Source organism: Uloborus diversus, chromosome 7 (genome assembly GCF_026930045.1).
Source record: "Uloborus diversus isolate 005 chromosome 7, Udiv.v.3.1, whole genome shotgun sequence".
In the NCBI taxonomy this organism is placed as follows: Eukaryota; Metazoa; Arthropoda; class Arachnida; order Araneae; family Uloboridae; genus Uloborus; species Uloborus diversus.
Genome location: NC_072737.1, coordinates 6395977 through 6408034, shown reverse-complemented (window position 1 = coordinate 6408034; position 12058 = coordinate 6395977). Strand labels below are relative to the sequence as shown.

At 33.3% G+C, this 12058-nt stretch overlaps 1 protein-coding gene across 1 annotated transcript in view; it reads left to right on the top strand.

Moving 5' to 3' along the window:
• LOC129226595 (retinal-binding protein-like) overlaps nucleotides 1–12058 on the top strand; it is a 94163-nt gene that overhangs the window by 41382 nt on the left and 40723 nt on the right. Inside the window, exons 2-4 of the mRNA XM_054861219.1 lie at nucleotides 2891–2973; nucleotides 4486–4555; nucleotides 8165–8208. Coding sequence (XP_054717194.1) covers nucleotides 2891–2973; nucleotides 4486–4555; nucleotides 8165–8208 — 197 coding nt within the window. The remainder of the gene's footprint in view (nucleotides 1–2890; nucleotides 2974–4485; nucleotides 4556–8164; nucleotides 8209–12058) is intronic.

Sequence of the window (12058 nt, the reverse complement as noted above, 5' to 3'; positions counted from 1 at the left end):
GTTCGGCCTGTCTTCTAAGGGGGTTCTACTTCCCAACAATTCATATCCATTTGCTCATAAAAACTTGACGATTTCACCCTTACAACGACATTATGCCTTCTCCCTCGATCTTTTCTTAGCACCCAGTATCCAGAATAAGACTTTGGTGGTCCATCCATCATGGTTTCTTCTGGCGAGGTGCCCAGCCTGGTGCCATTTTCACTTTCACAGAAGACATCAGTAACTTAGATTTGCTATCTACCTCATCCACATGTTTCGCTTTCTGCCTCTTCGATTTTACCTGACAGGGATATCTCCATGCCTCTCTGCGTTGTTTGAAGGTTTCGTAGTTTTACTCATTATCGGTTAGGTTTCTGATGCATGAGTAAATGCGGGGAAAAATAAACTAATTAGGGGAATGTGGTGCAAAGTGAGATAGTTAAGTTGACTGAGTTTTTTTCAAATGGAAGAAATTGGAAATTTGTTTTGAAAACTTCAATACACAAAGAAAGAACATTGTATTTTATGATAAAACTTTCGTTGAAACAGCATTTTTTTTATTTTTGGTAGTATTTTGAGTCGTCAAAAAAAAAAAAAAAAAGGAAATTTTTTACTTTGTTTTTTATGGGGCAAAGTAGTGAAAAATAAAATATTTTTCTAATGAAATATTTTCTATCCGATTATTAGACATATTTTTGATCAAAAGAATCATTAATTAAAATGTTGAATGAACAAATGAAGAGATAATGAAACAATAAACGAATAATTAATAGAATAAATCAAATAATATTTGAAGAAAAATAAATGAGCGAGAAAAAGAATGAATGAATAAGAAAATAAGTCTATGAATGAATAAGTGAACAACTAAATGAATGAATGCAAATGAATCAATTAATAAATGAAAACGCAAGTGATTTATATTAAATGACTGAGTGAGTAAATGAAACAAACTATTTCACTTTGTCCCGTACGTACTTGACTAATTGTACAGTTTATTTAAAATACAAATAAGCTCAATATTAACTAAATTAATGCTGCATTGAATATTAGGAGGTCTCAATTAATACTTAAAATGTTAATAACAAGAACTTTATCATTATATTGTAACAAAAATGATTTTTGACTTACAACAAAATATTACAATATGAGTACCAATTTTTTAAAATTGCCTATATTACATAATGCTTTAGTCTTCAGCAGTATTTTTTTTCCTGACTGGAATAGACTACTTATGGTACTACATAGTTGAAATAATACCAGATAGGTGGAGCTAAAAGCAGAGTAACTATTTCATCATTCCACTTTGCCCCATGTTCCCCTACTTTTATTGTTTTTTCAAACATGTTTTAAAAGTTGTGCTGTTTCTTCTGAATGCTCTCTACGGAAGTTTCACTGTATCTTTAACTTTTTTTTGCCGTGTTTCCGTTGAGGGTAATGTCTTGCATAACAGTTCCCTGTTCCTCAATTCATCCGCATGAAAAGTTCTCTTCTGTGGAGAAATAAAAGATTTCGACGCATTTTTTGTTTCACTGAGGCTCATTTTCAATCCAACAAGATAGCTCTCCCTTTTGTTAACTCAGGAATCATTTCTTCAAAGTGTTGAACATTGGATGTTTGTAGGTACCGTTTAGCAGGGCTGTGGAGTCGGAGTCGAGTCGAAGAGTCTGAGTCTGAGTCGGACTGCTTTTGGGGTAAAGGAGCCGTAGTCGGGAGTCTAAGGTGTGAAATTTCAAGAGTCGGAGTCAGAGTCGGTCCTTTTCCCCCCAAAAGTCTGCAATTCCAGTGCTTGCGGAGTCAGAGTCGGAGTCGGAGTCGAAGAGTCTGAGCCGAACTGCTTTTGGGGTAAAGGAGCCGTAGTCGGGAGTCTAAGGTGTGAAATTTCAAGAGTCGGAGCCAGAGTCGGTCATTCTCCCCCCAAAAGTCTGCAATTCCAGTGCTTGCGGAGTCAGAGTCGGAGTCGGACTGAATTTTAGGTAAAGGAGTCGGAGTTAAGTCAAAAGCTCGAAAATTCCAGGAATCGGAGTCGGTCATTTTTCCTCCGACTCCGCAGCTCTGCCGTTAAGTATGTAAACTTTACCGAAGATGTTGCATTGAGAGGAAAAAAACTCGAAAAAATTAATACTTATATATTTTTTACTTCTCCCGTCTCGGGGAGGGGGGGGGGGGTTTGCTCCAGAAGTCGTTATAAATGTTTCGGTTGACAGTAATACTAACGGGTTAAACATTTTCCTTGTTTCTTGGTTGACTTTCCGCACGCATTTTGGGCTGTATTACTTAAGCATTTAATTTATCGCTTGAACTAAATAACTTGAACATTTCCCATATTATTCGAACAAAATTTTTTAAACAGAACAAAAGTAAATTACTTTACCAAACGTACGAATCTAAATTCCCTCTACTAAGTAGTTGAAACTACTTAATCAGCACAAAACAAACTAAAAAATAAAAGTAAAATAAACATTATTGTAAGGAACAGGCGTAGATTTCTCAAAACTTTAAATACTGTAGAATAAGCCAGTGGTTCTCAAACTGAGAGCCCTGGAGTGTTTACAGTCGATCCAAAATTATATACGCAAACAATTAAAAATTTATCATTCATAAAGAGTTTTCAAAATTGCACAGCACCGCACACATAAATAAGTTTGACGAGTTTTTGTTTTTTAACTATGATTTATCATCTGTTTAGTTTGGTAAGGGTGTCATGGGAGAATCTTAATCCAAAAAAAAAGTCCTGACTCAAAAATGTTCGGGGACCGCTGCAATAAACAATATTTGTAAAAACAGGAAAACGAGACAAAGTTAAATCGTATAATACCGCAATTCCCAATTCCTATGCACATAAAATATAAAAAGAATACTTTTTTTTGGTTACGGAGATAATGTATTTCTGATCTTTCTTTTCTTCTCTTAGGAAGGAAAAAATCGTCTGAGCCAACCCCCAAAGTAGACAAGGCCAAGGAACTGGAAGAAGAGGAGCTGGCGAAGCTCGTAGAAGTAATACTTCGTTGATTTTTACGCGTTTTGTCTCTAAAAACAAAATACCAGTGATTTACATTGTCCTTGAATTCTTGCATATTTTGAAAGTCTGACTACTTGCGAAAGTTTTGAAAGAGTCTGAAATCATTATATTAGCTAAAACAGGAGGTGCCCACTCCCCCAAGAGCAGGGGCGCACCCCTCTGCCCCCCCCCCCCCGTTTAAATATCGCGAAGAACCCCCCAAAGCAAGAGACCCTACTTGAAATGAGAAAAATACCCTCTCAAAACACCGCCCCCCCCCCTTTCCCACCAGGGTGGGCACCCCTGCAAAAACTAAACCTTATTCCTTAATCCTAAACTCACCTTTATTTACCATCTCGTCACCGAAATTACGAGAGAAAAAAATATTTTTGTACCATTTAATTGATATGAAATGCCACTTTAAATCACATACAATTGTTTATTATTATTAACATTATTATTGTTAACCTTCCTTTTTGCGCGATACTCCTCTTAAGTCCAATATATTATTTTCCATTTTTGGGGGGGGGGGGGGAATCTATTTTTGTTCGATTCCGGGAGAGGAGTCTTTTGTAGAAAAAATAAACCTAACGAGTGGGATCCTGTCGCGCAACTAGTGATTGCAAAAATCATAATTTAAATTCAAGCTGTCAGAATTCAAATTATTATTTTCATTATAATTATTTATTTATTTATTTTTTTTTTTTTTTTGAGCAATCACGATTGCTTATTGTTCTCATTTGACTGTTTTGTGATGTCCTATCATTTTATTTTCTCACCGCCACCCTCTGCACCCTTACCGCCGACCGGGTTCTCACGATGCTGCTCCTATAGCGAAAGCCGTCTCCAAGGTGCGTCCATGTCCTACACACACGCGCATACTACACAACTACACACACACGCACGCACACACACACACAAACACATACACCTACACACACATACACACAACTACCCACACATTCATGCCTGCACACTGACACAAACACATATGCCTACACACAGACACAAACACATATGCCTGCACACAGACACAAACACATATGCCTGCACACACATACACATACCCCGCCCCCACGCACACACATTCATACACACAACTATCCACACACTTATGACAGCACACAGACACAAACACACATGCCTACACACACATACACATACCCCCTACACACAAACACCATACCCCCCACACACAAACACACACGCCTACATACACACACTTGTGATTGCGAAAAACATAATTTGAATTCAAGATGTCAAAACTCAAATTAATTTTTATTTTTTAACTTTTTTTTTTTCACTTTTATTTTGGCATTAACACCCCCTTGTTTCTAGATGTTACAATTTGTTTGGAAAAGTATGAACTGTTACAACTTATCTCAGATTTAAGATTTAGTATTCCACACTGCTATCAATTCTTTAAAAATTGAATTATGTCATAATTCTCGCTTTAATCGTGAAAGTAATACATTTTAATATTATTTTAATTCATGTTTTCTCTTTAGCTGAAAGAAAATTTAGGAGATGATTTACCCCCACAGTATTCAGATGCAGCACTACTCGGGTTCTTGAGAGGTAAGCGAAACTATAACTATTTTTATGACTTGTGGTCCAGGTTGCCACCCCCCGCCCCCTGCTCCCCTCTCACATAATGGATGGCGCACTCTCTCAAATGCTAAGGAGCACTCTGCTGCGGCCAGGATAAACTTCCGTCTTAAAATCTCAACCGAATACAGCTATATCCTTCGTACATTAATGCATTTATCAGTTACAATCTTTCAAGCAAAGAAAAAAGAAACCTGTTGTGAAACCCACACTATTTCCTTTTACATCTATAAAATAATACATGTTTTTTGAATAACTAAAAAAAAAACAAGGAAACACTTTAAATATTTTCTCAATACCGACACATAGCACGAAATTCAAAACAGATTCGAAAAAAAAATTTTTTTCGCCAAATTTCTCTCCAACTTGACGATATATCACCAAGTTAGCGGCCAAAAACTTGGCGATTGATCGTTATGTGTTCGCCAAATTGTAACATCGTTTCCGTTTGCATTGAAATTCACACTGATTTTTCCCGAGAAGGTGTAAAAGACCCCTTTTGGAACATCCGAAAGAAGCCAAATGGGGAGGTGCACAACTAGACCCCACTAAGAGTCTGCATACCAAATTTCAACTTTCTACCGTTTTTGAGTTATGCGAGACGCGTATATACATACATACATCCAGACACCACATAATCGTCTAAATCGACATTTCGTACTATACATTCTTAGGTACATATGCACGTGCAGTCGAGCTGAAAAACAAACTCAACATTCATTCGGGGGTGAGCAAAAGGAAAATTTAGGCCGACATTTGAGTGAAATTTTTTTGCGAATACAATACTTTCTCTTTTATGCAAAAAGAAGTAAAAACTGCAACTTCTATTACGTAATTCCATTAATTAAAAGTGGTATAGCAAAAGTATATATAATGGTGGAAAAGGCGATGTTTAATAAGTGATTTCGCATTGTAAATAAATTTGTTTTAATGTTTTTATTTCTGCAATATTTAATAAACACTAAATTGTGCAACCTTCTGATAAATTTTTAAATAAAATGTAATAATAATATTCCGCATCTGCTACACACTCCCAGAATAAACGAGATCCCCCCCCCCCCAACCCGTAAGAATTAGAGACAAGTATCCTTCTGTGGCACCCCTTGTCGTAGGCATCCAGCACACTTGCCTAAGTGAAAAACACTTTTAAAATTTAAATAGTTTACACGAAGTCTATTTGTATGCGTATTTTTAAAGCAATAGATGGCAGCACCAGAAATATTTTTTGAATTGCAAAATCTATGATTTGAAGATTAACATTCGGAACAACCTGACAAGAGCACAATGCGTGCTCAGTGATTCTATCATAAACTATTTAGCATTTTAATCAACTAGCTTATAATTGCTTCACCAGTTCATAAATGCTGCTAAACTTATACATGAGGGGGATTCAGTTTTGACGAGATTAAAACTTATATCAATAGATGGCAGCACAATAAAAAAAAAAAAAAACAGCACAAGTCTGTCTCCATTTCTGAACACGAACTATGGCCCCACTAAATTTCCGCTCATTAATTAATTATTAATTTCATATTATTAATTTCAATTATTCTTTTTGATTTTCATTTCGCGCTAAAAGATGCCTTCCGCAGTGCAACAACTGTTTCTAAAAGGGACGGAACAGAAATTAAGAGAGAGATTAATCGAAATAAATATTTATACGTCAATCATACATATGTATTCTGTACTAATATAAAAGAGGTTTTTTTACGTATCAATATAAATTTTATTAATTTATTCATTAGCTAAGGAAAAATCATGGAATATCAAAGAATTTAGTGCGCACGAGTACAATGTGTAAGAAGGCACGAACCTGTCCGGGCATCTATGAAAACCCGAGCCGGTTCTCTTAAATTTAAATTTCCAGCACTAAACTTCCAGTAATCAGTAACTACATGCCGTTAATTTTAGGTAATTAATTTAATTGAAGTTTCTTTCTCAACGTTTCAATCACATTAACTTTTGAAATTATTGATCAAAAAATAAATAAATAAAACAAAAATACTATCAGTTTTGTATTCAAATTGCAAGGGAAAAAATAGTTACTGTACCCATACTTTAAGTAATTGTGTTCAAAACTCATGGAGAGAGAAAAAAAAGTCCTACTAATCAATAAAATAATAGTAATACAGCGCAATAAAAAAAGTACAATAAATTAGAGAATATATTTTAGGTTACATTCTGAATTTTGGGGAAATTCGGTATGCATTAATAGTGAAACAAGGCAAGTGTTTCGAAGAATTTCGATATTTTTGATAACGTCAGGTCTTTAAAATTTAAAGGAAAACGCTGAATTGTTTTGTAAGAAATGATCTTCGCAATAACTTCAAAAATGAAATAAATACTGCGGATACAGCACTAAATTTGTATAATTTTTTAATTATGATAATTTCGTTTTTGAAATGAAATTGAAAAAAAAAACAAAAAAAAAAACAGAGAATATAATGTGTGTGTGTGTGCTCTCTATAAAATTTTTCGTCGGATCTCGACCATATTTGGTAGGGAGGTACTTCGGCATCCGAGAAGGAACCTAGGAGGATTTTCGAACGCCAAAAAAGAACCGAACGGTTCGAATTTTAATTTTAGGACCCGAAAAAGGCTCTTTCTGCCCGAAATAATTATCCGATTTCTTTGATTGAGGTCCCATTCGAAAGCTCTCGAAAAAATCCCAAAGGGTTCATCCACATCCTTCGAATTTCAAAACAAAAAGGCTGTAAAATCACTGAGAAAAAATATTAAAGTACTTTTAAGCCTAATGGAACTCCATTTTCATATCGGAAAATTACGTTTGCGCGATCTCATTTTAAATTAGCGTGAATAAAACCATTCAGAAAGTTGCCACTTTTTTTCTCGACAATGACTGAATAAAATTTTATGTTTCGAGGTAAAAATTTCCCATGTTGGTTATTATTTGTCGATTTATCTTCATCCTTTTATTTATTTATTATTATTATTATTTTTTTAAGGATTTTCGTCGTCGTATTCATGGAGGGTTGCGTTAATTTTTATTCGAGAATTTTTGATTTGACGTTTTCTTTCTTTGAGAATGATTATTTTGACGGGAAATTTTACAGATTTTTTTTCCCCTCTAATTGAAGCCTGATTGTTGAACATGCTTCACTCGACATAACTCTTTTTATTAGAGGTAGACCGTGCCAAACCGGGCAATGCAGTTAGTAAATAAAAAAAAACTGCTTTCATCAAAAAAGAAAAGGGTATGAGAAAAGCATTGTTTGGAATGATTTTGAAAATTTTTGGAGGCTTTTGAATTATAAAAATCCACACCTTGAATACGGCCCTAGCAAAAAGAAACTCATAACTCGGGGCAAAGCTGGATCACACGGAAAGCATAAAAATTGTTTTTTTAACATTCTGATTTAAAATTTCATCACACGGGAAAAATTATTTCAGGATGACTTCGCTGTGCAAGAGTTCTATATAATTCATATGATAAATATAGTTTCATATACTACTTTAAATTACTTATTATTTATTGAATCAAAACCAATCAGGTCAAATTATGAAACTATGTGTAGATTAATTTTGCAATTTATTTAAATGAAATATTTGTTTTTGTAGCGAGGTCACTGAATGTCAAAGAAGCAGAGAAACTTATGAAACTTGTGAGTAATTATTTATAACATTTAGTTGTTTTTCATAGTTTTCATCAAAATTGCTTTTAATGGGGTTGTTTCCTTCAGTCAAAAGTACTACTTTTAGTCACTGAAATTGATAGAATAGCAAAAAAAAAATAATAATAAATAAATAAAATAAAATAACATGAACCTAGAAAAAAACTTTCATTTTCCAAAAGTTATTTTTCAATATATTTTTTAAACTGACCGATTTTTCAAACAAGGCGTGGTCTTTATGACGTCACAAATGATGCGATTTGCTGCACCTTTCTACGCGTTTCCACGTTATGATGATCAAGATGCGAATTAAATATTTTGCTACGTGAATGGCAACACTGAATGGCATTTCATCATTTGTGATGTCATCGGCAAAAGCGTCAATAGTAAAAGCGCAAATGTTTAAGTAATTTTTTAAAAATATTAAACTTAAAGAAATTATTTAAAAACGGTCAGATCATATGTTTTTAAGCATGCTCTTTCAGAAAAAAATACTTTTAAAATTTTGGAAACGACCCCGTTGTTTTTCTTTTTTCAATTTATGTTTCCGCATTTCAATTTCTATTATTATTAGTCTATTTTATTTCATATTTATTAATTTATTTATTTTTCATCGATATTTTTTCTCAATTGAATATACATCATTAAAAGTACCAATAAAATGAAAAACAACCAGACAAATGAATGCAAAGACTCGTCAAGAAATTTTGAAAAAGTCCGTTAAAATGTAAAATAAAAGCATGAAGAGCGAACATGGCGGCTTTGAAAACGATTATTTTCCTTATTATATTTCATATTTATTTATTTATTTATTTTTCATCGATATCTTTTTCTTCTTTGAATAAACATCATTGAAAGTCTCAATAAAATGAAAAATAATCAGACAAATGAATGCAAAAACTCATTAAGAAATGTTGAAAAAGTCCGTTAAAATGACATTTTAACAAATTTTCAAAATTAACCAAAAAAATTCGCAAACGATTCTTTTCCGTTTTCACCAAGAAAGAAAGCAAACAAGTCCCCACTTAACCATGTTCGCATGTTCTACACTTTCCCCGGAAGGGTTTACGTGTTTCAAATAAAGACGTAACAAATCAACAGTTCTCTGGGCACGGGCGGTTCCTACGCGGGGGCAAGAGGGGCAACTGCCCTCCCTCACTTTTAAAAGTAAAAGGGCCTTGCCCCCTCACGTTTCAGAGTTAAAAATTAATGATAGATTGAAAAGAGTTTTCTTATAGGGCAGACAAACTTATTTCACGAAAGCTAATACTGTTACAAATTCTGTAAATAGTAATTATTTTTGTGATTAATTTGTTATAATCTGGCTAAATTTGGCGCTTATTCCATTATTCTTCATCTAAAATTATTGTAGTAACTTAACCTGTAAATAGTTTATGAAATAAATGTGCAACCCCCTTACATTCGAATGAAGTATATGGTTCCTCCATTTCTGAACTATAAAATTTGTAAATGGAATAAAAAGAAAACATCGAGAAGCATTTAGAATTTTGTCGAACTTTCCAAAGCAGTATAAAAGCCGTGTGGCATTTGAATGGGAGGGTTAGTTTTGCTTTTTAAACTGTCTGAGCCGTTAGCTCTGTTATAGTGTGCATTAGCCTTTGCGCTGTGTTTTCGCGTATTTGGATGTAAATACGTGTGTGACCGTTGAGTTTACGGTGTTAATTGATATCTGCGTAATTGCTATGGTTAATTTAGCAGTTGCTAACGATATTTCTTGTACATAGTTGTAAATAAATCTCCTGTGTTTTCTCAAGAACTGTGTTGTTATTCAAAGAAAGTGTGAAGTTGCATCGAACGCGTAACAATACTAAAAATTCCAATAAATGAACTTCCTTCATCCTATTTCATAAGGATGGAACTTTAAAATTTAAGGGGAAAGTCTACGGTGGACAACCGTCCCGATTTTCGATGCCATATTTCCCATATATAAAAGTTATTAAATCAGAAATATAAAAGTTAATAAGAAATATAGACCAAATTTACAAAAAAAAAAAAAAAAAACAGGTTAAGGGTTCACACCCCCCAACTCCTACACTTCTTTTGACCCCCACTTTTTTCATGTACCCCCCACCTATGCCTGTGGGTCTATTGCTAAACCGGGGTCTGAAACAGGGGCTCCCTAGTTAAGGGGTTATAGTACCTGAAAAATGATGAAACGATCAAAAAAATTTTTATTGCTTACTTCAAAACAAAAAACTATTTTGAACACAGGGGAAAAGTTTCAATGCTTTAGTTCAAATATTTAAAAAGTTAGGAGTGGTTTTAGGCCATGCTCCCCATGTGTTCTTACGCAAAAGAAAAACTTCAAATTGCTTTTTCTCGATGATGGTTTTTTTTTTTGTGTTTTCATATCATTAGAATCCCTAAGGATTTTTTTCTATTAAATATACAGCTTTAAAGTAATCCTTTTTGCAATCGGGATAACATATTTGACAAAACTGTGCATTGGATAAGCATTTTATAAATTACTCTAATGTTTAGAGTATGTTAAACCTTTAAAAACCAAATTTAAAAAAAAAACTATGATTTTTTACATAATTAATCACAGAAAATTTTCGAATGAACTCTATAAGCAAATGAATGTACATATTTTTAGAGATGATTATAGTGATCGTTTTGCAAAAAACGTTTTTTAAATTAGTGCAAAAATAAAAAAAGCCTTAGAGATTTTAAAAAGTTGAAATTTTCCTCAATTTTTTGATTTTTCAAAAAAAGTAGGCAATATTTTCAAATTTTGAAAATAAAATATTGATTACGTAATAAGTATGCATGTTATGGTTTCAAAGAAATATAAAATTTACTTAAATTTTAAAAAAATGTTTGAAAGGTCCCTTAAGGGGTCTCACTGACCCCTTAAGGGACCTTAAGTCCCCCCCGTGGACCTTCCAAATAGCTCAAATCGGTCAAAAATATGATTTTTTTATTCCGTGGAAGTAACAATATATGAAGTGTGCTGAATCGTATGAAAAAGCCTCTTGTTGATCTGATGTTTTATCGCGAAGTTATATGCGTTTAAAAAACAGTAAACAGAGCGTGTTTTCAATTAAAATGTCTGTAAAACATGTAAACAAAGTCGAAAAAGTAAGTAAAACTAAGTGTCAAACATGTAAACTTAGTTTCAATAAATTCTTACATTGCTATTAATGTCAAATATTTAGTCATCGTGAAAATATCTTTCGGGAGGTATTAAAATACGAAGATCACGATATGTAGGTGAAATTAGACTTTAACGTCATTTATCTCTGACTGGAAAATTCGATGCGACCACAGATTGAAAAAAGCTCCATGAGACTTAATTTTTGTTCGATATGCTTCAAATTTCAGCATATGCTACTTTGGTAGTAGTTTGATAAAACTGGGTTATGCATTAAGGTTTAAGAGAATTTTATGTTGCTTAAAAATATTAAAGTTTTGATTTTTATGTAATATTCGCAACAAAAACTATTGCTTTACGCGAAAAAAAATACTGTGCAGTTAATAATGGACCAATCCTTAAATGGATACCCAAAGTTCTTGGCAATGTTCTGTTCTCTGATAAAATGCAAATTATTTGAGAAAAAAGCAAAAATTGAGTCGCATGGAGCATTTTAAAATTTTTATTTTAAATTTCAAAATTTTTAATTTTAATTAAATTTTTATATTGTTGCATTTTTTTTTGCTTGATATTTTGCATGCTAATAAACTTACTAACTTTTATGCCCAGTTTCATATTTCAAAATTAATAAATAAAAGAAAAAGCTTTCAAGGTCCACGGTCCCCTTAACAGCTACTAGATGCGCACGCAGATGACGCAATGTCTTTAAACTGATATAAACGCTTC